The sequence below is a fragment of the Eutrigla gurnardus genome (genome assembly GCF_963514095.1).
Source record: "Eutrigla gurnardus genome assembly, chromosome: 3".
Classification (NCBI taxonomy): domain Eukaryota; kingdom Metazoa; phylum Chordata; class Actinopteri; order Perciformes; family Triglidae; genus Eutrigla; species Eutrigla gurnardus.
In genome coordinates this window covers 25,729,123-25,756,575 of record NC_139917.1, presented here as the reverse complement: position 1 = coordinate 25,756,575, position 27,453 = coordinate 25,729,123, and the positions used below count along the sequence as shown (strand labels likewise).

The 27,453-nt window shown below is 44.1% G+C and overlaps 1 protein-coding gene across 2 annotated transcripts in view; it reads left to right on the top strand.

The window, feature by feature from the left end:
- Positions 1-27,453, top strand: part of znf827 (zinc finger protein 827) — a 62,693-nt gene that overhangs the window by 21,072 nt on the left and 14,168 nt on the right. For both annotated transcript variants that reach the window (XM_084005727.1, XM_084005728.1), the window contains exons 3-8: positions 1,257-1,429; positions 1,690-2,185; positions 10,865-11,134; positions 19,918-20,154; positions 22,746-22,800; positions 23,017-23,117. In XM_084005727.1, the coding sequence (XP_083861853.1) occupies positions 1,257-1,429; positions 1,690-2,185; positions 10,865-11,134; positions 19,918-20,154; positions 22,746-22,800; positions 23,017-23,117 (1,332 nt within the window). The remainder of the gene's footprint in view (positions 1-1,256; positions 1,430-1,689; positions 2,186-10,864; positions 11,135-19,917; positions 20,155-22,745; positions 22,801-23,016; positions 23,118-27,453) is intronic.

The window sequence follows — 27,453 nt, the reverse complement described above, 5'->3', positions numbered from 1 at the left end:
ATATCCATCTCGGCAGCCTCCTCCTGGCTTCAACCCCCACTAGCCAGAGCCCTCTGCACTGATCAGCACAGCAGACTTAAGGCCAAACACATCATACTTTCCACTGACTGGATACAGATGTGTGTGCACACACACACACACACTCTTTCTCTCTCCCTCTTATGCTCACTCTGGGTTTCTCGCAAATAGCCATGCAGTTTATTCTGCGAGTGTGTCCTCAGATTGAGACGCATAACCAAACAAGGGTGCACACAAAGATCCCGCTCTTGCACGGGGAGAGAGAACGCTTCAAAGTGCAGGCTCTCGCTAAGCAGCCTTTAGGGAGAACAGAATGTTTTCAGGGAGATGGATGGGCACTTTTGAGGGATTGTGTCGCAACCCCGCCAAATCTAAAATGGCTGGATCAAATTGACTTCAGACAGATGAGGCAGTCGATGTAATATTCTGTGATCTGCATGCTAAAAAGGGAGTCTGCTCTAACCTGCGAGCCGTCAAGGTCGAGCAGCGCTGTAAAAATGCAGGTAGTTGTTTGGTCGCCAGACTGAAAAATGTGACCTTGATTATTGACTGTCATGTCTTGTTTTATTGTCGTCTCTTGCCAGTTCTACTATAAAACTCTATTGCACGGGCATGTTCTGCCCTTTGAATATATCAGAAAAGCTTTCTCCCTTTTTCTTCAACACGATCGTGATTAAGTGCCAAGACGAAGGTACTAATCTCACGCGCGTTTCCTCTCTCCTGCCTTGTTTCCGCTTCACTCGGCTCAACTCGGAATAAGCAGAAGTCGTTTTTGCATTGTGATCTCTGCTGTGCTTGGAGAGGTAGGGCCGCAGATGGCGGTTTATTGTTGCAAATAGGCAGTCTCGAGGTTTTACACCCCAGGTCAATGAATGGCTGAGCACAGTAATTTCACCAAACACTGATTACCAGATGTTTTTCAAGGAACGGCACTGGAATACTTATGAAGCCATCCTGACAGGCCCTTGTAGAATTTGTAATGCAATCATGCCTCTTTCTAATAAGACCAATTAAACAGTAATGGATGCCGGATATGAAGCCAACAACAATAATCGAGATACTAAAACATGCTTGAGTTTTTACTTCCATTGTTCCGTTGCTTCCAGCTGGCATTTCCCTTGATAGTTTTCACCATTAGGTGTGGAGTAGCTGTCTCTTTCAGATATGTGAATACAGTAGTGTATCTTCTTGAAAAGCTTATGACTCACCTTATAACAATGTTCTTTGGTGCCCTCAAGGCTCTCCTGAGGATGGTGGCAAACCATTCCAGTGTCCTGTGTGTGGACTGGTCATCAAACGCAAGAGCTACTGGAAGAGACACATGGTCATCCACACGGGCTTGAAAAGCCACCAGTGTCCCTTGTGTCCGTTCCGTTGTGCTCGCAAAGACAATCTCAAGTCCCACATGAAGGTGAGACCATATAGATTTTCTTCATCTTGTGACCTTGCACCCCCACTCACAGCATCTTTAATTAGTGGCTGTTATGGCTCTTGGAATATAATTGTCAACATTAAAGGAAAGGCATGCTTAAGTTAAATGTGTAATAATCCCCGCCATGGCATAATTAAACACTACCATACTGAGAAGAAGCAAGGGTTCAGGTGTTGATGTCATGTCGTGCCAGAGACTAGAAGAAGTGGTATGACACATAAACCTGTCCTCTTTTTCAGGTACATCAGCACCAGGACCGTGGCGAGACATTTCAGTGTGAACTTTGCCCCTTTACCTCCTCCCGTCACTTCAGCCTGAAGCTCCACATGCGCTGCCACCAGCACTTCCCCCGCACAGACGTGAAGGTGAAAGAGGAGCTCACCACCGACACGGAGGGCGAGGGCTCCCTGTTGGGCGACAGCGGCTCCGCGGACCCGAGAGGGACGGAAGTGTCGCCGCTGCACTTAGACGCCCACCAGCAGACGTCCTCTCCGGTCGAGGCTTCCTCCAATCACGTCCACATCAAGGAGGAGCCGCAGGAGAGGGATCTGTCTGTGCTCTCCCCCTTTAGCGTGGGCAGGGACCGTCCCATCAGCAGTGCCAACTCCCTGGACCTACCTGGAGTCGGTCTAGGAGTAGGGGTCAGATCCAGTCCTAGTGGTCCAACCACAGCCTCCCTCTTCAGCCCTGACATCACTACCAAGACGGCCACTGACCTGCTTATGAAGCTTTCAGGTGAGCACATGTTCACAGAGCCCTTGATGAACTGAAAATGTTTTGAAATCTCAGAATATGTTCACTTTTAGAAAGCTGGAGCCAAATTTTTCCATTTTTTAAAAAATACTTCCACAGTAATAGTTGCAGGTTTAGAGTTGGAAGTGTGTGTAATGGCAGTAGCCAGGAAGAGATGATAGAAATTAAACACCACTCTCTGGCAGATCATCTTGTGACGTGAACACAGATCCGAGGATGGAAATTGGCATCAAGTTAGTTTTCTTCTATAGCAATTCTATAAAAAGCTTAAACCCACCAATGCACAGGGTGTACTGTACTACAGTTAAAAGTTACTACAGTTAAAACGGAAGACGGATGGCATCAAGAAATATGGTTTTGAAATATTCATGGAAAAACAGCGTGCACACACACGAGCTCCTGTAATCCAATATTTTGTTTTGTTGTACTATTTTTCTCAACTTGACTTTCTAACTCCACTCAATGCAGTGGCACTTTTTATACAAAGTATTTCACTTCTTACAGATTTGAACGTGAAGACATCTGTTCTGATCTCCAGCTAGATATTGTCTCCCCTTTGCCTTAAGTTTTGTTTTGATTCTTCACTGTCACCAGAAATAACATTCGTCAGAAGTGTAAACAGTTTTATGTTCGTCATTTCAGGTCAAGGCCGCGGTATGTCTCTGTGAGGTGTTTTTTAATGGATTTTAAAACAATGGGAAGCGTGAGAGTTAGTTCAAACCTTTAGTGAATAGACAGTTTTAGCTTTTGACAGTGACAAATGAGACGTTTCATGAGCATAAACACCAGGAATCAAATGTGAAATCCTGCTCGAGTTTATTCTTTATACAGTTATTTGAAAAAGGATACACACATATTTGAGCTGTTGTTTGCCTTTAACAATTATTGTGCATATTCAAGATATGCCTTCGATTGTACACAGGTTTATTCACAACCTTGGTTTCTGTGTCTCCTATGAATGTGGTTAAAAAAAAGTAGGCCATGGCCTTTTTCGCCCTTTTTTACGAGTACCATGTCTTTAAAAACGGTAAGGGCAGCACTGAAGAATTCAAAACTTGCCCTTAGGAAACCGATTTTGATGAAAACAAAATACTGCATTTTTGATAAAATAGATTTGAATCATACATTGCACCTCCTAGTATCCTTTAGAACAGGGATGCCAGGGTTACGGCCCGCGGGCCGGACCCGGCCCGACTGTACGTCACATCCGGCCCGCGGGTGATAAGGGGAGAATTTTTTTTTTTAAATATATACCGTAAATCCTCTAATACTGGCCTGTATTCTATTACCGGCCAGTCACATTGGCCGGGGCAAGTGTCGACAGGCAGCGTTATTTCCACCCTTCCCATTCATTGTCAGGTTCGCGTCACGAAGATTTTGGCTGAGGCTATATTAAAGGATTTACGGTATGCCCTGCAATGCATTCGACTCACGGCGAGTGTGGAGAGACGGTGTGCCGCTGCCTCCCGCAAGCTCTCGAAAATATTTTAAACTGAATGTTGTCCATGTAAAATAAAGACAGATTCAGCAACTGCATAGCTTATTTCTCGCTTAAAATGTTTTCAGAAACACGTTTCGGTGAACTATTGTCGTAAAATAAGAGAAAGTTTCCAAACGAGCCGCCATGTTGGTCGGTTTGAAATCCGGGAGCAGACAGGACAGCTGTGAAAGCGATCGTCCAATCAGGTGCAGCCATGAAGTGTGCACGTGATTGTATGAAGGAGAGCGCCTGTCAATCATCCTCCTTTGTAATGTATGTAATTTAGGCCTCATTGTGAGGCTATTTTGGTGCCAATGCAATTTCTTTTTGATGTGTAGGCCTTCATGAATAATTTCAAATAGCCTACCTATCCATGTGTTGAGTCAATGTTTGGCCTTTTCAGTCCGAAAGTGTAATCCGGCCCCCTGAGGTCTCACTTGGAAACCTGTCCAATTTCACCCTGGCATCCCTGCTTTAGAACAACAACATTTTAAAAAAACATTTACATTTAGGGCATTTAGGGCATTTAGCAGACGCTAAAAAAAGTAAACCTTGAGTGGCTTCTTGTCTCTAAGCGATACTTTGCTAAATGACAAAATGTTTGTTTTTTCTCCTTCACATTCATCAATTACCAGTGGACCTCATGCAGGAACGGTGTGTCATTGTGTGTACCACCATGATGAGTAGCAACAGAGTAGAACATGCACATAAAATCAACTCAAGTACCCCTGAGAAGCACTTTATTCATAATCAGAGCATATACATTATGTTCACATCTAATCTTGTAGATAAATGGTCTGTAAACTGCATATCTACTTCAAAATGTCATTATAATGGCCAAATGATATTACATTCTCCTACCATGTTTGAGATTATTTGTCCATCCAAGGTTGAGTATTCAAGGATATATATGTTTTTGCTTGCGGTGCACACAGTGAAGTGACATTTGATGGCTACCCAGTAGTACATCCTCATTCATCTGCTGGTGGCCACTGATTAGCTCCACTGAAGCAGTTGGGGGACTAAATGATTCGCTCAAGGGCACCTCCACAAAAGTTGTTGAGGGATTAATTCTTCTCGCCCACATCTTCTCGGTTGTCAGGGGAGTTGAAGATCTAACCTCTATGCATCTTTCTCCTTTGTCTCTGTGTGTGTCAGTGTAATGGTGACTGACAAACGGGTGACATGTTTTAGTGTAAGAGGTGGAGGATGTCGATCTGGATTCCAGCATTAAGGGCTGCTTACATAGGTGTATAGTACTTTGGTGAAAAGCCTCCTTTAGAAATAGAACTGGTTGTCTGCACTTCAAAACCTTTGATGATTGGTAGTCGTAGTAACAGTAGATATGATCACGTGTATGTTAACATGTCCCGATTTTAACAGTTTTAGACTAACAAGTGAACGTGTAATTCAGTATTGTCATTGGTAAAGTTGCAATGTGACATGGATTTCCCCCCAAGCTCTATAACAATGATACAGCATTATTCTAACAAACTAGTCAAACATGCTGCTCTAAGGTATATTAGGTCCAGACTCTGTTTAGATGCATTTCCCCATGTTGCAAAACATCAAAGGATGAGCTTGGCGATGATGGCGAGATTGATGGAAAAAGGTTGACCGAGGTTCAGCGTCGGGGTCGGGGCTACGGCTGCCACTCTTCCACTTAATGCTGTGTAATTAGATTGAGATCTTGAGCGAGGATGGGTGGAAAAAACCCTGGGAACATTAGATTAATTAAAAATGTATGCATAATTCATAATTAAAAAGGAATTCATAATTTGAAATGATTAGCGCCCTCAGCGCCATCCTGTGACCCCGCCAGGATGCAGAGGGACTGGGCTGGCTTAGTTAACTCCCCCTCGATCTTGCACGCCCTGGCTCCACATGGATGCCCCCCCGGGTGCCAGTCGCACTCCACTCCCAGACTGCACAATCAAGCCCAGGCAACTCCCAGAGGAGCCAAGATGGCTCCACGCAATGTCAGTCCAGTGTCAAGTGGCGGACATCTTAGTCAGGACATCATTCAAGGAGAACGAGGAAGGATATAAAAAGACAGGACGAGAGGATGTTGAACTTGAATGCATGATGATGGGTTTTAATGAATACGGCTTCTTTGATCACAGAGTTGTGCCTTTGTTGGGGGGTGGAGTTAAAGATATAGGGTTATGAAACCGAGATGAAGTGGGCTCAGATCTTTGTGAGACTCTGTGCAGCGGAGCAGCCAGGGAGGGAGAGTTGAGGAAGTTCCTCCTGATACCTTTAGACTCCATTTCTTTTGACCTCCCTGCCAACCCAGATTGAATGTGTACACGAACAGCTCATCCCTCCTGCTTTTACACAGCAGTCTCAGTGCCTCAGTCCCACAAGGCCTGGGAGCGGGAGGGAGGGAGGGGGTATAAAAAGCTGGAGAGGCAAAGATAAAAAAGAGATGGAAAAAGTGACAGCAAGTGAGGGAGAGGGAGAAAGAAGCAAAGAGGGAGTTGCATTGAGTTCCCCAGGCATAAAACGCCAGCGAACTCTTCCTGACCTCTGACATAATAAGCATATCATTTTTGGGGTTGCCCTGCTTTTCATTGAGTGTTATACTGATACCCTTTGATTTTTATCCTTGCATGCTGACACAACCGTTAGCTATCCAGTGTGATCCACATTTTGATTCAGAGATGAAAGCCACGGCGGCACTTTGAAATGCACAGCCCCTACCCTGTGCCCAGTGGACCCTGAGTTAATAATGACAGTGGGTACTGCACACCCTCCAAACCCCCCCCAACCCCCACTCCCCGCTGCGGTGACACAGGCACAACGAGCTTGACCCTGGCTGGGTGTGAATAATTGGCACGCAGGGGGTTGTGGGAGGTGTTGCATCTGTCATGATGCTTCTGCAGTTGTCTTATTTATCTTTTTCCTGGGAGAGGATCTTGTGTTTGGCTACGGAGAAATGATGCAAAGGCAGCATTGTATCATGTACATGAAATATATTGTGTATTCTTAAGGGTTTTTTTTTGAGAACATATATTTTCCCCCTCTATTATCATATCATTATCCTAGTAATACACATCTTTTGTATTGTATTTGAAAACGGCATAGGGGCATCTATTGATTCTAGTAGTGAAGACGTGCATTGTAGAAGCACTTTGGCTTTGTCGCCTTTGATTGACACAGATTATTTTCTAGTTTTGAAATGTCCCATCTTTAGTTTTGTCACTTTGTGAACATCAAGATTTCATGAGCATGTCCCTTGCTTTCCAGCTCTGCATGAGCAGGCACCGGCAGGCCTTTTTGTATGTGACCTCTGGTCCATACAACCCCACTGCAGCCATCAGTATCACTGTCCAATGTCTAGCACACTGTCAGCTATTGTTGGGTTCTCAACCTGCCCCACGCAGCCCTGTGCTTTTTTTCTTCTTCTCCGGGAGAAAACAGCAGCCAATTGTCAGAGGGGGAGCAGGCCGGCGTGACAGAGGTGGAAAGCTAATGAAGTTATTTGACGGCAGCCCTGGCCACGGAGCGAGAGGTGAGGCGGAGTGGACAAGCGCCTGGCAGCGAGACGGATGAGGCGCGAGAGAGAAGCGTGGTGAAGGGGAGAGAAACGGGGGAAGAGAAGAGCGATGAAAGTAGGATAGGTGTCAGGTGTCAGTAGGGTGTGATAGCATGGAGCCAAACTGATAGCATCGTCAACCCTTAGCTAGAACGAATCTTACAGCGGCGTACGCAGGGAGCTTACGTTGGCCTGAGTACGTAACATAACACAGAAGAGATGCCCAGTCACCCCGAGATGCCCATCTCCTCCTCAGATCTGTGATCACTTCACACGACGATCTGCCAGAGACCGGATGATGCCATTGTGAAAATTTTGACAGACAAATGGCCAAAAGTGTAAGCTTGGTGTGTGTGTGCTGGCTGAATTGTTCTTGTTGGTGGTGTTCTCTCCGGCTTTTTGTTATTGAGCCATCAGTTTAGGAGGAATAAAAAAAAACTTGCCCGTTGGATTAGGCTACTAAATAATTCATTGGGCTCTGTAACAGATTCTGAGTGGAGATTCACTCTATTTATAGCGACAATCCAAAAGGTCACTGGAGTGGTGCGACTTTGTGTTTGAGTGCACGTCCTGGGGTTGTTTGTGTTCTCTCGAGGCCACAGAGGAGAAGAATTTGGGAATCTTAAGTTTTGTGTTGAGTCTGTATTTGTGAGTGGTTTATGTGCAGCCCAGCATTTTTGTACGGTTTGAATGCAGCATGATACAGCATGCGTACCACGGCAAAGTAAGGACTCCTCTGAAGATATCCATTAGAGCCCGACCGATAAAGGATTTTGAAGGCCGATACCGATACAAATGTTGATTTAAAAATCCGATATTCCGATATATCGGCCGATATTTTTTTATTTCAGAAACGCGTAACAAAACATTAACAGATTTCCCTAACATTGGTTATTTGTAGTTATTTATGAGTCTTCACTAAAATAATATGAAAAAAATAAACTTGTTTATTTTCTTTTCACAACGGAACAGAGGAACATCAAAATTTCTGATAAATAAAATGTATAAAAATGCAAACTTAAGATATAAAACTTAAAGTCCTTTGAACAAAAAAAAATAACAACAACAACCAAACACAAAGTTACCAGTATTAAAAGACTCGGTAAGCTTCAGAAATATAACTTCGAACAAGACTGGAGACAAATTCTGTTAAGTTCTATCAGGGTGTTTCGTCCCGTTTTTATTTCATTTTTAAAATATTCATTTATCGGCCATTATAAATGCTGATACCGATTGTAACCGATAGTTTGGAAAATGCCTAATATCGGCCCGCCGATATATCGGTCGGGCTCTGATATCCATAAGTGTGTGTCTGCAAGGGGAGATGAGATAGTGTAATTTTATGTGTGTTTGTAAGGGAGTGACCAAGTGTGCTGTCCCTGTCTGATCCGACATGGCCCAACACGCTTCTAATTAGAGGACGTCCTTCCAGGTGCTGACCAGGTTATACTTAGCCTGCCCGCTGACATCTGACAGTGTGACATTTCCAGCTGGTGCTGTGTGTGACCCCGCGCCACTGCCCCTGAACTTGAAGGTCACCCCCCACCACCACCCCGCCGCCACCACCACCACCACGCTCAACCTCTTCCTTCTCCCATTCTTGAACTGCATCCCTGGCCCACCATGGTGTGGCACTGTGGCATTGTGGCGCCACACGGGTGGTCAAAACACCAGCACCTGTCCCCTTTTCCTGCCCCGTATCCCCCCCCCTGTCCCCGAGCCCTCTATCCCCCCGGCATAGATCATCATTAATCAGAGGGGCCGGAGCCGGCACAGATTGATGATGTGGGCAGGGGGCGGTGGGCCTGTGGCGGTTAGAGATGTTAGGTGAGGCGGTAGGGTGAGGAGTGGAGCAGATCTCTGCTGGGGCCAGAGGAGACTGGACAGCAGTCTGCCCAAGAGTGATGGCCTTTCTTATATCCATGCCCCGTGTCTGTGTGTGTGTGTGACATATAGTGGTAGTGTAGAGATTGTCTGAAAACTATTGATGTGTCAAGGGTTGGGGAAGGTGTTCATAAGATGTGAAGATCAAACTCCAATGGAATCTGTTTTTATTTAAATTTTAGTTGACTTTGATTTTGAATTCAAATGTATGGGTTATTAGATACCGGTAGATGAACTTTTACTATCCACATAGCTTCATAGTAGCTCTCAACAGAGCATCAGCAAATGATTCTGGTTATTTTTTAAATTTATTATCATATTACAAATGTTTTCTGCTGAGGTGCACGTATTTTCACAATTAACAAAAGCAGATATAGAAAGCAACCTTTTCCACATTTGGTTCTGATTAGCATATGCAGATGGCCTGCCTCTTAAACTTTGCTGTAGCATCGAGGCTCTGCTTCGTGACTCACGTATGAAACGGTTTAAAATAACAACACCACACTTGCAGATACTCTTTCATCCATCGTGGCTTATTTTTCTGTACTTCAAACGGCAACGTGACAGAGGACACGAGGTTCCTCACACACACACTTCCTGCAAACTTTAGAGTTGCTCAAATAAACTGGGCTTCCTCACTTCCTTTTAAAGCAGGTGTTTACTTGTAATATGTCAAAATACAACAAAAAAAATGGTTATTTACTCATAAACCAGAAAGAAAAAGTGTTCATATATGTTGTAAAGATAGACACGCATTCATGCGGCTGTTTGAAGTATGTATTCAGATCTGTACTGCCAACAGCCTATCCACTTAATGATGTACTTAGTGCCGTAATTGTTTCTGAAAAATGGCATGGTGCACCCGTAAATCAGGTTACAACACTGGACAATTGTACCCTTGAACCTTACCCACAGTTCCCATAGTTGCAACAGATTAAATGAAGATATCAAGTAGCACTGGCACATACAATGCATTGTAAAAGATATTTCCGTAGCTTCTCTCAGTTGTACAGCATTTTAAATGTCAACAATGTTGTAAGCTATAGCCTGTGTAAACCTTGTGAGTGTAGTGGAACGTGCTGAGAGACACAAAGAGAGGCGCTTGCCCCGCTGTTCTTTTCTTGGCGGCTATCGGAAGTTGCTCCATGTCTAATTATTAATTATTCATCTGAGGCGGATTAGATGTGGCCCAGTTTCTCTTGAAGATGGCTTTAGAGCAGAGGGATCCTTGTGACAGTTCACTCCCTAACCTAGGCTACACTCTGCAGAGATGGCGGATAAGAATCCAGCCGATTGCTATCACATTCTACAGAAGTAAATGAGTCGTTTCATGTCCTTGCATCTAAAGAGGATTCAGACGATGTCCGGGGTGGGAAGGGATGAAGAAACTAGAATTAAAGTAGAATAGAGATGAGAATTAAGTTTACTGAAATTAATAGGATGGGTGGGGGGGGATGTGAAGGGGAAAAGAGGAATGAAATGAATTGGGATTTTATTGTGGATGCCCTAAAGACCAACAGAGAAGGACAGTCATGATGTCCGCACTCAGCATTGCCAACTGTGGTGTCTGTAGCAGCGATAGGACTGTGAAAATCCCTTGTAGACCACTATGTTGTTCCACTCAATCTGCATTTTAATGTATTATACTTTATGTGTGATGTGACATCAAAAAAAAAACTTGTTTGCTCACTCTTTATTTCCCCCCATCATGCTTCCTTTAAATTCTCTTTCTAAATGTCTCCTTTTCTTTCTGGCTCAGCGGCCAACCAGAGGGAGTCGCTCAAGTCTCCATTCCACCTGAAGGAAGAGCCCAAGGCGGAAGAGGCGTTGAGTCCGAACCTATCCTCCCAGTCCCAGAGCCAGGTACAGCCAAGCTTCCCTGTGACTTTCTGTCAGGACGGGCCAGCAGCAGCCACAGATCGCCCAGGGTCCCTGAAGCCAAGGGAAGGAAGCCCCAGGACGAAGAACACCTTGCTGAGCCAGGATATCAACCTTAAGGTGGCCTCTGAGCTGCTGATTAAGCTTTCAGGTATGACGTGCGCCTACTGTATCTGCAAAATGTTAAGCCTATGGTCTTGAAACTGGATGCATATACTGTACGGTTGAATATGTAAAAAAAAACCTTCTTTACAAACAGGTTTCTAGGAAAGAACAGGCACTGTGTTGTTGATATTTGCCATGCTGGTCGACTGTTTTGGTTTCCGATAAGCCAATAGCAGCTCAGGAGGTTAGCTGCAGGCCAAAGGTTATGCCATAAAAGGGTTCTGTTGTTTCCTACCCTGGCACACCTAACTAAGCTGAAATTGGGGGCTTCTCAGAGGTGAGCAAAGTGTTCCTGTCGGGGGGAAAAGCATATGTGGTGAAGTAGTCTTTGTTTCTCTGAGGCTTCTGCTCTAGATGGTGTATCCTATTTGATAATATTCAGCTAACTTGTCTTCAGTGCACCTCTGCGCACCTGTGGTTTATAACAAGTGTGTGTGAACAGGAACAGTTCTGCTTTCCTCTTTGATGCAATACTTTCTAGTGGCAGAAGATTTATCTGTTTGCTCTATTGAACTTAAAACTCCAGCATTGTTCCATTGCTGATACAGTAGAATATGACACGCATTGTGACTCAACCTGGTCCTCCCGGTGTTGGTAACAAGTCCTCATACAAGGACTCAGACCTCTTTTTTTCTCTTATTTTTTGCAGTGTGCTGCTGCAGTTGTGTAGATGTGTCCCTTTTCAATTAGTATACACATCGTCACTGCTAAATAAACCTTAAAGCCCCTGCTTTTTATATATTCACAATCACTTCTGAATGCCAGGTCCAGTTCAAGTGTGCTATGGACAGGTGTTGGTTTGCCGTGGGCTGCTCTCAGGCAGTCAAGAATCAAATGTGCTGAAGTATTCATCAATATGTACCAACAGACGTGGCTTCCCCAGCTATTTTTTAGATTTTTTTTTTTTTTAACCTCAATTAACAATTAATTGCAAAGCTGTACGATTTGTCTGGACTACCTCTCCTTTACACACCAGTTACAACATTGCCGTGACTAGTATGAGTTGCGCAGCCATAAAATTTACAATGTGTGACACCGGTGCAAATATGCATCCGCAGTGTTAAAAAGCACAAAGCAAATGGCAGTCTGATGGTGGCGCAGTAGGGTGTTACTCCATCCGCGGCTCTTCATCCTGTGCCAGTGTGTGCGTGCGTGACAGACACCTCACACACCGGTTGCCATTGTTCTCTCTGGGTTGACTGGTGTTCGAAGTGACTCATGCTGGCTGGGAGCTCTGTGGTACTACACGTGTGCTGCTCCACTGCCTGCCCCCAGGTCACGTTTCCCTGTGTGTGTCTGTGTGTGTGTGTGTATTTTAGGAAGACAAATATTACATGATTAGTACTTTAAAACGACAGAAGAAGAAAACAATAATTTAGTCTTTTGGCCTTTGTGTTAAATCTGAGAGGGAAGAGTGACAGGGGCTGTATGTAATTCCTCCAGAGTCGTGCCTCCACCTGTGCTCCTCGTTTCATCGCTGTTCCTCTCCCATAATAGTTGAGATTTTCAATCCCTGCACTGACGTTCTCCTGCCAGTGTATCTGGTCCTCAAGCAGCATGGCCGGCGTTTATCCCCACCCATCACTTACACTAGCTCTGCAAGGTTGACCTAGGTTAGGGAAAGATGCTGCAGCGTTCATCTGTCCGCTGGCTCCCTCTGCCCCCTCACACAGTCCTCGGAGCGCAGTGCCGTCCATTGCCATGGCAACAGCGGGGGCGGTAGATGGAGAGGGCTGTCTAGAGTGACAGCCTTGACAAGAGTCTAGACCCTCAAATGACCCTGGGGGGGAAGGGAAGGAGAAAGGGATGGCGTGGAGGGAAGGAGCGAGCCAGTGAAAGGTCAATACCGTTACAGTCACGTGTGATTATGGTCATGAGGTTCAAGGGCATCCACACTGTAACCTCTCTCTGTCCCCTGTTAAAGGTCAGCCCCAGAGCACAATAACATAGCAAGGATACTTGAATAGGGAAATCTCATTGGGTCGGGTTTAGACGAGGTATTCTCTTTGTTCAAAACATCACCATTTGTCTGTTAAAGAAGTGCCTTTTCCCTCATCCTTGCTTGGCGTACAGCAAATGGACATAGCCTAATTAGATTTTCAGCGCTCATCCGTCGTCGACCACAGCATTGGTAAGTCCGAGCAAGTGGGGTTGTCATCATTACTGCCCATTGTGCTGTAACATGAGTTGCATCATCCCTTTAACTAGGTCACCCCCCCTTCTTCCTTATCAAACATTGGTTGGTCGTGTTGAGTTGTCTTGCAGGCGCTACCTCCCCCACATCTGTTTAAAACCAGGCTGCTGGTGTCTGGGGGCTAATTACGCCAGGCTAAATAGTCCCTGGCGCCAGAGGCTAACGTGTCCTAGCAGATGGGCACTGGTGTTGCAGGGCACGGGGAACATGGCGTCACAGGAAGGGAAGTGGGGGAGGGGGGTGCGGGGCCCTAGGTGATGCCCTGGCAGACTGGCATCGTGTGGGTAACAGCCGAGCCACCCACTCGCCATCTAGCCACCCTTACTGTAGGTGTGAAATCACACTTTGTACTTGCTTTACTCGTTCCTCATTCCTTAGGAACAGGGCTTGCATCTCTGAGGACATTTTACAGGCCCTCTCCCCTCTGCAGTGCTTGTTACCTTCCTAATAAAAGTTGCATTAAGCTATTTTTGACGACTAAGGAGCAGAACGACATTGAACCCAACGGACTGCAGCATATGTTTTTAGCTCATGAGTTTCCTTTTGTTGATTACTGTAGGAAAACAACAACTTACTTCCATCAGGAAGAAAGCAACACCTTCCATCGGATCCTTTCCTGGTTACCGTTGACGTGTAGGTTTAATATTAACGTTAATTAGTTTGAAATATCAGCTGTAGTGATAGATGAGCAGTATTGTTTTTTCGTCTGTGCGTCAGAGCAATTAGCTGTATGAAGCAAGAAGCTGGAAAGTGGGTGTTGATTTCCAGGAGAATTGGCCGTTCTTGCTGCAGTGGCCAAGGCAGATCGTTTGATTGAGTGATAATTAATGCTGTTTCTAATCATAGGATACAAACTGTACCTGCATGTCCTTCAAAATATTTCACATGGTTGCCTCCACTGCAGGAGCTAAAACTGACTCATATACCACATATTTTCAGGCTGCAGTGGGAATATTGTCCCTGTCAACTAAATAATCTGACAGTTGCTACGTTTTTTTATTCTGCTTAAAAGTAGACTCTTGATCACTGTTAACCTTAATTAAAAACGTCCCTGTTTTAATCATGCTTTAAAACTTCACTTTGTAAACAAAATGCAACAGAAAAATGTGGCACAATACCATCTATGTTGTAACGGGCAAGCCTGATGTGTGCAGATATTTTGCAACACCCTGGGTTATTGTGCCTGATTTCCTCACCATAACCACAGTGGCTCATGGTGTTTAATGCCTCTGCTCTTTGAGGCAGCAATTGTTGCAGATAAAACACGCGTCGTACATCTCCTGCTGCCTTCAGGGTAGCTGTAGGGATTTAGTCAGCGAGGTGGAAGGCTTTCCTAAAGTCTACAAGCAGTTTAGGCTGACAGATGCAGACGGACGTATTGACATTGTTGCTTAAATAGCATTAAATGTGTGCTTTTTCTTTGTGTCTACTGCTTGTAGAATCTGTTCATTCATATTATTCAGCATTGTTGATGCATGTAATTGAAGCCTATTTTGTACCACTCACACAATTACAGTTGATGATAGGATATCCCAGTTATCATCTCAACAATACCATACACCTACATGTTTTTATGGAGCATGCATGTCACATAGCACTCCTACTACCAACTTTGCATCATGGGTAGTAGGTTTTAAGCAACTTCTGTTGCTGAAAAATTTAGCCATCCCTCAAGTGCCAAAAACTACCACTTGAGGCCATCTCCAAAAGCGAGTCAATCTCCATCGACCCCCATGTTAAAACTGCCTTACTGCAGAAGTAAACATGTTCACTGACAGGTACAAACATGCTTGTGGTCTCTATTTTTAAAATCCCTGTTCATGACAACTATATGGAGGGTACATTTTTACATAACCCACCCCCTTAAATCATATTGATGCTTAAAATTATGCAGAATTAAGGGCATGGCCACTCTGAATGACAGGTTGGTGCTGTCTCAGGTCGCTGTCCGGTCGATGACTCCTCTGATGCGTCACCTGGACCTGCCTCAGCTCCTCCGATGATCCACCCCTCTGCCCATTTTTGGATAAGCCGGTCAGGCTGTGTTGTAACTGCGAATATGCGGCTGGCCGGAGCCGCCCACTTAGAGCTTCACAATGACTCTTCAGAATCCTACGGGTGATGTCACGGAGAACATGTCCATGTTTTATACACTCTATACGAGTAAAGCACAGTTGAACATATAGCTCTGGCTGCACTCCTTTTGTAACAAGAAAATGGTTTAATCTTGAATCAAATTAAACCAGAAATAGTCTAAATAATATGAGACGCTCCTTTTATGTGAAACTATTTTCACATAAAAGGATTCACTATTAACTCAATATGGCTTATCACAGCAGACTATGTAAGCAGTTCACCATTCTAATTCACAACACTGGCATTACTGTACAGTATTACCTTATGTTAAGCTCTACAGTGTCCTCATCGTGCCCCCTCGGTGTGGCCGCTCGCTGACCCTGCTCCCTCGCTCCCTCCCTACCTCCACATCTTTCTTTCTGTCTCACCCGCTCTTTATCACTGCCTGTAGTTCTATTTAAAGTAATGCAGAGTTTATTCATTTTGCCCTTTGCTGTGTGCTGTGATTGTTACCTGTGTAGGTAGCTTTATATGCAAGTGATTGACAAATCACTTGTCTTTTTGTCTTGACCTTTTATCTGATGAAGCTCTACTAGCCTCGGAGCAACTCCGGCTTGTGCCAAATTATTTTTTGTTTAGAGACTCTTTTTTTTTTCTTTATAAGGGCCATAGCTGGTTGCTCATGGGCTGTTTCATTAAGCACGCTGCTCTCGAGTCAGAGGAAGCCGGAGTTTGCGACTGTCGGAAGGCTGAACTACTGAGAGCTAGCTGGTCGAGGATCAATTGTAGCAGCAGCTGTCTGTGAAGTCTGCAGGCAAGGCTGCTGTGGCTCCCACATGACATGCAGTCTCCACACTGCAGCCTTTGAAGCGCATGAACTCTTCACCCCTGTCTGAGGAGGTCGGCTAGAGAGCAGGAGAATAGAGAGATTGAGAGAGAGAGGGATGGGGGCAGGGAGAGAGAGATGTGGAATAACAGAGCAGGGAGAAGGGTAGACTAGGATAACAGGAGGGGGGGAGAGGTGGAGAGATTGTCATTTAGGCTCTAGCCGTTCCTCATCCTTCTGTCCTCCCCCAGCTCTTCACTCTCATCCCACTTTCTTGTTTCCTCTTTTACCCCCGGGTTTTCTTTTTCTGGCAAGGTTCGACATATTGTTTTCTCTTTTTTCCCCCCTATCCTTCCCCCTTGCCTCTTCCTCCGTCTCCCTCACTGCTTGTCAGTCCAAGTTTTTTGTTCCCGTGCCATCAGTGCATCAAAGTGGTGCAATAAATTGACTTTGCATGCATTAAGTCACTAATGGTGTGTGACTTTTTTTTGCCTTAAGTGTAGTCACAAATCTGTCCCGCGTCTGTACCGTCTTCCTGTATATTCTCAGCAAGACGCTGTCATGTCCACGCAAATGCAAGTTGACATCTGAGGTCAAAGTTGATCACTAAAAACGGAACATCGCACAAACCTCAGTCACTTTCATTCTGACTCAAAACAAGAGTAAGTGCTGTGTCAGAGAGAATGCGGTATGTATCGTGCATTTAATGTAACTTAGCAAACAGATTGCATTCGCGCACAAAACTGGTTGCCGTTACAAACCGGAATGTAGCTGCAAGAAGCTTTCGTTTGCCGCCTTTTACTTAAAGGGACACATTTTCTACACAAGTTCTAACCCAGCTAATCCAGACGGACAGCTGCAATCTAACCGTTTTGTCATTGGTTTCTAAAGCTTCATGAATAGGAACCATGTGCATTTGCACTACAAGTAAACTAAACTAAAACTACTAAGTTAATTCACCAAATGAACAACAGCCAGAAGATGTGTACATGTGTACTTCTTGTTACGCCTGGTATTAAATTAACAAAAGGCATTGGCTTTTCGATGTTGAAACCTTCAGGGGAAAAGGGATTAGAGCTTTTTGCACTTAAAGCTTTTAAAATGTTATTTGAATAGAACAATACACCCGCGTGATGTTGGTAAGTTAAATAATAGTACTACTGATACATTGGACTTTGTTTTCCCTATGTAATCTTCAGACAAGAGGAAAGCCAGCCAAACTCTGCAGAAGACTTTGTAAATTTTGATGCAAGATTAATATTCTTTCCAAATCTAGGAATTGTGAACGAGAATATGTAAATTAATTGATTTGACATGAAAAATACCCCAAACATGTCACAGAAAATATCACTATACTACTACTAAGCCACTATATATCAGTTTTCATGTTCAGTGGTGTTCAAAATCATACAAATGTATATAAGATGAACATTTATTAACTTGCAGTGTAACCCCATATCTCTTAAAATGTTATTTTTTTCATGGAAAAGGGGCACAGGCACTTTGTACACACACACACACACTCTCTCTCTCTCTCTCTCTCTCTCTCTCTCTCTCTCTCTCTCTTTCAGACCTTATTCTGTGGCCTAATGGCAGCTTGTGTATCGCACAAGAGGCTTCTGCACCAGAGGGGATGACACATACACTCATAGACACACACACATACACTCTCACACACACACACACATACACACTGGATGCAGGCAGACGGAGGGCTGCTTTTTTTATGGCTCCAGAACATTAGGTCGTGACCCTGACCAAAAAGCCATCGCTATTATCAGTGTGGGAGTAAGGCCATGTTTTCATTGTGTGATAGGTAGACTTCTGATCTGGCCTGCTGTGATGTGATGCTTTCAATGTGTTGTGGGTGAGTTTACGATCAAATAGCTTCCCTCTCTGCTCTTTCGGTTTTAAAGATGTTTGTCCCCGTGATGGCAGCTGAAGAACATATAGTATCCTTAGCACGGGGAAGCGTTTCTGTGTGTGTGTGTGACTGTTTTTGCAGCGCAGCAGTCCACTCAGCCTCTCGTTGTTAGGGTGGTGATCCAATGATGGAAGCTCGCGTGTCCCTTTGTTGACCCTTGCAGAGCTGCCCACCCCACCCCTGCACACTCCCGCCTCTCTCCTCCTCTGCTCTGCCCCTCCATCAGCCTCTCCTAGGTTACTCTTGGCCAACTATGGCCACCTGATTAAAGGATTAGTGGGGCTGATGGTTGTCAGTGTCCCCCACATGCTGGCTACACCTGGACCTCGGGAGAGGCGGCAAAGGGGGGAGTTTACACTTTAATTCACCCGCATACACACACGGTAGCATGCACACATACTGATTCAGTAGATATTCTGAACCACGTGCACACAATGTACTGCAGCTCTGGTCTTGGAGTCTCACACTGGCCTCGTTCAGCAGAGGAGTGGAGAATGTGTGGGGAGGGGTGGCAGGGTCAGCGCAGGGTTACTGTCTTGTATCCCCCTCCCTCCTTACTCTTTCTCCAGCTCTTCTAACCTCCCCCCTGCCCCTCCCACTGCCCCCGATGCCCCTGCCAAATTCATATATCCCATAATCGTGCTGAGTCGCCATGTCAGCAGCACTGTATCAACCCCACTGCTTTGTCTCGCTCCTGCATGTCACCACACTGAGAAACTGCCGTCCCTGCAGTCAAAGATCAGATACCTTGGCTATAGCGATGCTAATGGGTTAACCAATCCAGGATGTATTCATTTATTTATTCCCAATCATACAGCTCCACAGTGTATTCTTACTGTAGCCTAAAGTAGGTCTGCATTTAATCAAGTGAATTCAGTCACAGAGGCCATTAGAGAACACATCTCTGACAACAGAGTTGCTCTGCATTAAGAAAACACAGCCGGCATGATCGTTACCTTTTTATTTATTTACTTTTTAATGGTGGACTGAAATGTTTTGTTTGATATCCGTAGAGAGAGAGGAGAGAAAGTGTTTGATTCTGCAGATTGGCTCGGGACATTCCTAACAGATGCCATCTCGACTATTTTTAGGCTGCTCACTTTACCTCACCCCTTGAACTTGTGTGAGGAGTGAGTCAGCAGCTGTTTTTTTTTTACCCTTTCAGACCATTGTTCATGTGCTGAAAAACACATTTCAATCAGAGACCCTTCTATTCAACACCTTTAGTTCATCATTATCAACGTAGAATCATTGCTTCTAAGTTGCATTTAAATTCCTTCTTATGCTTCAGTGAACCATAAGCTGCTGAAGCCTCCCCAAGCGACAGTGTGACCTCCCGGTGCCCTCTTGCCCTAATAATTACATAGCTAGATGCTAACCGGCTCAGCTTGGCTTTAGCTGCAGTGTTTTGGGTGTTATTTGGATTTCTCTATTTTAGTTTTAATTCCATGTGTACAACTTAAACGTGAATGCTGGATGTGTAATTTACTTGTACTGCTGGGCGAAATGTTTAGACCTTTTTCTGAGAGTTTCTTTTTCCCGTAACAAGGCTCTAGAGGATGTGTCTGATTGAAGAAAATGTTGAGGCTGCTGTGTGGTTTGTGAATCGGTGCTTTGTGAACGAAAATGACTCGATTTGATACAGCAAAACTATATCAAAACATCTGTCAAACAAACCCTCACACAATTCATGTGATGTCTGCAGAATCTAACCAGTAATTCCTTTCCTTGTTCAATCATGTCCTGCAGAGAACAACAAAGATCACTACCAGAAGAAAGTAAAGGCAGAGCCCATGGAGGTGGACCCACCCCCTGCAGAACTCGCCCCACCTGCCTCTCACCTGCGGGCCTTCAGCACTTTAAGGGCAAGTGAGAAGACCGAGCCAATGAGTAACCTCACCGAGACGTTGGCACGCCCTCAGAAAGACCTGTTCTCCCAGGACATATCCGTCAAAATGGCCTCCGAACTCCTGTTCAAATTGTCAGGTATGTTTCCTTCCAGACATTGTCAGACACGCCTTTCTGAGTCGGTGGAGCCACAACACACACACATAAACATACGCAGCGACATGTTTTCTTTCTCCCTGCAGCACCGCAGTGTAAACCTTGGACAGCATTTGATACTCGGCCATAAAACCTACATGTTTCCGTTGCCGTCCTCTGGTGGCTCTGTTGTAAAGTCGAGAATATACGACACGTAATGACATCCTCCTCTTTACCTGTACGGCCATGGAAGTGACATTGAAGCATCAGACGGCTGTTTGTATTGCTAGATTAAGACATCAACCCCCCAGGGAAATGGTGCAGGTGTGTGTGTGTGTGTGTGTGTGTGTGTGGGGGGGGGGGTCTGGCTTGTAGTCCTAGGCTGTGACCCTAGCTTTTACTTCTGATGGCGTCGCTTAAATGCCATACAGAGAAACAAGCTTGTGTAAAATCTTTTTTTCCGCTTCTTGTTCTCACACATATTCACAAATTCACACATTGGCAGTCTTTCTTTCCCACACAGTCTTGCATGCACACCTTTACACACTCACACAAGGCCCCATGGGGAGTGGTGTCTGCTCAAATGCCCCTTCTCCCCTCCTCCCTCTCCTCCCCCTCCCTTCCCCTCTCTCTCTCTTCCTTGACTCGTTTTCAGACATGCCGGCTCAAGCACACTTGGCTGCACACGCTCTCCCCCTGCACTTCCCCTCCCTCCCTCCCTCCCTTTACATTTCTCCCGTGCGGCATCTCCATGGCAACGTGGAAAGAGACCTCTGTCCTTGGCGAGCAGTGTGACGGAGTGGGGTGTTTAGAGGGTGGTGGTGGGTTGTAGCGGGGAAGGAAGGGGGGGGGGGGGGGGGGGGGGGCAGGGGATAAGGAGGGTATGGAGGGCAGCAGGGGTACACAGTATGCCCACCCAGGGAGGCCAGGGCACCACTAGCCTGGCAACGGCAACAACCGCCCCCTTAGAACGGCGTTTGAATGTGAGCGGGACTGGAACAGAGTGGGCTGCTGTCACACAATGAGCAATCAATATGAATTACCCAGAGCAGTAGGACCTCAGAGACACATCACTGGCAAGGTCGCTCTGAACACTGAGATGGTTGCTGCTTTGAAATTCACTTCAATACATCGCCTAGAAACTCACACATATGGCTCCGTTCTCAGGCATTATGTATAACACTCTTTCTAGTTAAATACTGAAAACCACACCTTGGTGTGCTCACGTTAGCTGGCAAAATAGTGGCATTAGTTGATTTTTTAAAATTCTCAATTCCATCACTACTTAGAAACCTCTTATAAATATGTTGTATTTAGGACTCGCTCTCTGAGCGACTACACATTGGTTACTATGTTACCAGTATTCAGTTCATGTGCTTCAACAATGTTGGACCTGAAGTGTACTCTCTCAGAAACGGCACTCTGGATCTCTGATTTATGGGATCTCTGTTGTCTTTAAAGTGGAGGGGAACCTCAAAGGCATCACGGCATTTTGGAAAACTCTTTATGTTACTGTTAATGTAATACCATGATTGATTATTACATTGTGTGAAATATAATATTAAGTGTCTAGAGATGTCTAAATCCAGCAACAATCGCATTGCTTCGCTGTAAATATAGTGAGCAGCATGTTGCTCTGTCCGTTTGAGTTATTACAAGTTGGGAAAAGTAGAAAAAAAACAGCACAGTTAGTTACAATCAGGTGTTAATGTGATGGGGGGGGGGGGGGGGGGGGATGCATTTCAGGTCAACACTGATTAGTTTGCATTTATTCCTACTAAAGCATGAAAATTGGAATATTGTTTCACTAATAAATTGCTTTCAACAGACGTTTTCCTGTGTGTCCAAGTCTATTATATAGATTTGTACGATCTACAGTAATGCAATCAGACCAGAAAGCTTTGGAATGAACCCTAACTGTTTTATTATATATTCACATGTTTTTGAGGCTACGATCGGTGTTATATTGAGCTCCATAATGTTGATCCTGAGAGGAGATTGTCGTGTTTTGTTCCCCCCTTCACATCCAGTAGAGTACAACCGTACACAAACACATGTGCCATCTGGGTTGTCTGGTCTGACCAGCCGTGCATGTTGTTACTTTTCAAAAATATCTTTTTCATATTGGTGTTGTGGGGCTAACTTTCGGCTAGCAGGTCGGCAGGTCAACCAGAGAGAGTTCCACCACTCCAGATGGCTAATACGCCCCTGCTGGCATGGCCAACCTGGGCTTTACCAGCCCGTTTAAACCTCCAGGAATCAGGATTATATAGTTTGTGTTTCTCTCTCTATAATGGACAATGTGCAGAGAAGCTTTATGAATGTTATTGGTAACCCTTTATAGTGGCATCTAAATGTAATGTAATCTTATCTAAATCATGGAGACGACTTAGTTGTCATTAAGTGACATAATAACTATGGAACTTGAGTCACGTGATTACAGGTGGTCATACTGTATATAGGTCTGTTATATCTTTTAAAAGTTCTCCTATAGGGTTGCATTTAAATAAATTCTGAAATTACACAATTATACATTTGTGAATGGTATTGTATCGACTACAATTCATATATTTTGTTGTTTTTTTGTTTTTCAGAAAAAGTCAGCAAAGCCAACAACCACAAAGACAATAACATGGTGGGAATAAACAGGTGAGTCAGTAATACTTTGTGGATTTGCTTCATGTTATTAATATAGTTATAACCTGCATATTGCCTGTATTTCATCTTTCACCTTGGTATATTTTCTTTTTAATGTATTTTGATAAATGCTCTATAAATGATGTAATTATTATTGTAAGATTTTTCCAGTTTGAATGTGTTTGTTAGTAGCGATGTTATTTATTAGCATTATTTATCCTTTTTCAGTCCTTTCCTGGACGAGTGCTTCAGACAATCACCCTTTAACTCGCGCTCCAAGAGCTCTTCCCCCGCAGAAGCCAGCTCCTCTACCAGGGCACTATTCCACGGTGAGACACACAGGAACACAGAAAACACACTCAAACACATACAGGAACATAGAATACACACTCAATTACACTCAGGAACACAGAAAACACACACAGGAACATAGAAAACACACACAGGAACATAGAAAACACACTCAAACACATACAGGAACATAGAAAACACACTCAAACACACACAGGAACATAGAAAACACACACTCAAACACACACAGGACCATGACTTGGGCTGTCGTAGAGGAAAACTCACAACACACTGAGTTTATTGCAGGCAGGAGGTGGATGGATCATATTGTGTCATTCAGAGCAGCAACAATAAGTTGAATAATCAATTAGTAACAAGTCTGATAATTAAGCATTTTGGTATTTTTTCATGCAAACATTTTGAACATTTACTGGTTTCCAGCTTCTCTGATGTTAATATGTTGTTTTTCATTGTCCATGTGATCAAAATATAATACCTTTATGTTCTGGACTGTTGGTCAGAGAAAACAAGCAAACTAGAACATCCTCGACCCTGAAGAAGCTGTAAATGGCCTTTTTTATCAATTAATCAAGACATTAATCGATAAGGAAACTAATGAGTTATTTTCCCTGTTGCTTGGAGAAATACGGAGAGATCATCATAATACACTTACATGTCTGTACACACAACACACACAGAAGCGAGAATTACTCAACATGAAACTGAACACAAAGCCACCTTTAAATCTGAGTATACGGCCACAAGGACACGTCGCAATTAACCAACTCACACTTCACATGATCTCACCCTCCTCTTGGTAAAACCCCCCTCTCCCCCGTTTCATATTTAGAGCTCCACCCGGCCCTTCTGCACTCTCACGCATTTCCCCAACCCGAAGGCCTCTGCCCAGGGCATCCCCCGTCTCCCTCTGCTCCCCTCTTCCCTGGCATCCTAGAACTTCCCTCCGTGTTCCTTTGGCAGTGAGAGATCCAGAGGTTAATTAGCTTGTGCCATCTTTGCCTGTCCCTCTGCCAGTTAATGAAAATCTGATTGGCTTCTGGGTGTCAAGAGTGTCCTGAAAGTTAATTCGCCCAGCCCACCTCCCCTTTCCCCTGTGTGTTTAAGCTTCACATCCAGCGCTGCTGCTCGCTCATTTACAGTTGTACGGTTTTTCACTTTTCTCTCCGGCATGTCCTCTTTGTGCCTGCTCTCTTTCTGTTGCGTCTTCATTTTCTTTTTCTCATTGTTGTATATCCACCCCCCCCCTCCCACAGAAATATCGGGAAGCGTTACAAGTTGCAGCTGTAGCAAAGCAGACGTTAAATCAAAAAGATTTTCTGTTCAGTGGTTATTATACTTTACAATCATTTCCTGTTGGTTCACACCACCTCTCCCTCGCGGGCTATAAAAGTTTTTTTGGACCCAGCATTAAGAGCATCATAGCTTTAGCAAAGTTTATAGTAGTATTACTTGTGAAAAATGATTTGTGAGTGATGAGTGACAGTTGGCTGCTGTGTCATGAATTTAAAAGGGAAAGCTGAGAGCTACTGCAGATATTTTAAGTCATGTATTTGACAACGTAAAGGGGAAAAATCTGCATATTTAAATGTTGTTATTATAGTCAGTGGCGTTCTTTCCACAACTATTTCTCTACGAGCGACATCATTAGCGATCATATTCAACAACATTCTTGAGACAAAGAAAAGGGTTTATGTAGAGATACGAAGTGTGAGCCTTTTTCACTTTTTAATGAGTAAGACTTTCTGTCTTCTCCCTTCAGTCTTGGGTTTAGCACAATCCCTCATTTCGTGTTTGTGTCCTTCTCTCTCTCCAGCTCTAATAGCACTAATTAAGCCATTAACCACTTTAAGGCTCACGCCACACCCTAACTAGCTTAATCATCGCCGTGTTTGCCGGGTCGTGGCCTCGAGCCCTTGCCTTCCGGCTTCTTAGCACTTTGTGCGGCCAGGCCGTCCCCTCGTCTCATTTGTGAGTCAGAACAAGTTAATTCCTTTATGTGCTGCTGAGCTTTAGCTACAAGCCCCTATAAGAAGGCCTAGGATTCTCAGAATAAGCCACACAGACGAGGAGTTTAGAGAAAAGAGTGTCAGTCAGCCCGTTATAGTCGGACATCACGGTTAGAGGCAGATCCCATCTAATGCAGGAGGTCAGGAAGTCCATAACCTTTAGCTTGGTTGAGGTTGCATTGAGTTTGTTGTGATGTGACACCTTCACCACCTGTGTGGCCTTGAGGGAGGAACAGACATACGCATTGTTGTTGCTGATTATTTGCATAGTATTCAGCCAAATACTGCTTTGATGTACTTGCATGTATTAACCATCACACATGTGCGTTTCCTCACCTTAATGACGGTGGCGAGTCACCAACTTGCAGCAGAAACAACATTTAAGATGTTTAGTTTACATTGAACTCTTCAATAAACAATCTGTGATTCATTTTCATTTAAGATTCAATTTAAAACTTGATGAATCTCCTCAATGTTGAGTTCCTAAAAATATTCTTTCAGTACGAAGTTGTGACAGCTGTCTGAATTTGAATAATTATAGAACAGTCTTATGTGGCACATTACCAAAATGACAAAATATGATAATCCTGTTTTTATACCCAGTTGGGAAAAATCAGTGTTTGCAGCAGCACAAGGGAAGCAATAGTATGAATAAACGGAGAAATCAATAAATAAGAGGTATGTGAAACTAAAATAAGTATAAAATAAAACTGGAAACTAAACGACAACATATGGAAACAAAAAAAGATGCCTATAGGCAGGCCACGTGCACCCTGCCCTTATTGTGTATCCCTATTTACTTTCCAACTGTCTGCATATATCAGATACTTTGCATATGTTGGTATACTAGCCACGATGGAAAATGAGAAAATACATGGGAATCAAACCGAATGTGCTGCATTTTGCTGTTCCAAAAATGATGTGTGAAGGATGGCGTGACACACAAAAAGCAAACAAAGGCACACAGCATGAATTCAGATACAGATAAAATGCTACACGGTTTTTGAATCAGTGCAACAGAAATACTCCTTTCACTCCATTTCCAAGGTCAATGCTTCTGTACATTATGTTAACACAAATCCTCCTATCTTCCAAATGTCAGTAAACCATCTTTGCTGTTCTTTATTGTAGTATCTTTACCACCAAAAACACCTCATCGGTGTGTTTTGCAGGACAAAAAAACCCTTTGTTATGTTAAATGTGACTCCAAGAAGCTACCAAAACTTCCTGTTGAATATAAACTGTACATTTTCTGACTTAAAGATTCCTTTTCTAATTTTTTTTCCCTCCGTAAGAAGTCAGAACTATGAAACGTACGTGCACTGATTTCCCTTTGGAAAGACTTCAAACTTTTAAGTGCGAGGGGGAAACTGAGCAGCAGAGTTTATTTCCGACATTTATAAACACTCAAAACAAAACTCAGAATAACTTAAAGAATCTTTTTTTTCTAATGCCTTAAAAAAAAATGTATTCTCAAGATAAGTAAATCCTGCATCCATCCTAAGTTGTATAGCACGATGAGAAAAGTGCTCCATATTTTTGTTATCCTTTTGATTTCATCCTTTGTCCTGTGATGAATTTAACTCAAAGCAGGAACTTCTACTTCTTCAGATTCTATCATCTGATCTGATTTTCCCTTTGATTATGGGGGGGAGAGGGAGGGGCGGCGTGCAGTACGGAGAGCTACAGTGCCATGTGTATGATATGTGTAAGCTGCAGGCTTTAGAGCAAAGGATCGGTGCTTTCTGTTGACATTAAGAATGCATTTGCACTGCATCCCACCCGCAGGCCAGACGAGGAGCATCTGTCAAACGGTAGCAGACAGGTTTCAGTCTTGTGGGCTAGCAAATTAGCCCACAGTGTATCAGTCGTTCTGTTGTTGAACCCGAAGGGAACGAGACCTTTGCTGATGGATATTTTACCTTTTTAGTTCTTTGGCTGTAAAATCGAATGTTATACTTGTTAAATGTTACGAGAGTGAATTGTCTCTTTCACTTTGATTCCATCTCTTTTTTTATGTGGTGCCTTTAATTCCAGTCTGTGTTGTTTGTCCTGTCCTCAGTCCCCCTAAAGCATCTCCTGCCTGTCTATGCAGGAGGGTGGAAACCCACACAACCTCCATAGGAGGGCTTTGGACTGATGGTGGCACCTTCACAGCAGGGGAACACTGTAAGAGATTATTATAGCTGGGTAGAAAGGACTAGTTTTTGGAAATAAGCTTATTCTCCACAGCTGGTCAGCTTATCTCAGGCGCAGGGGTAAACAGGTAGCTGGACTCTATCGAAAGGTCAGAGATACAACTACATGCACCTTTTTTAAAGCTCATTAAGTAACGCGTCCAAAAAAA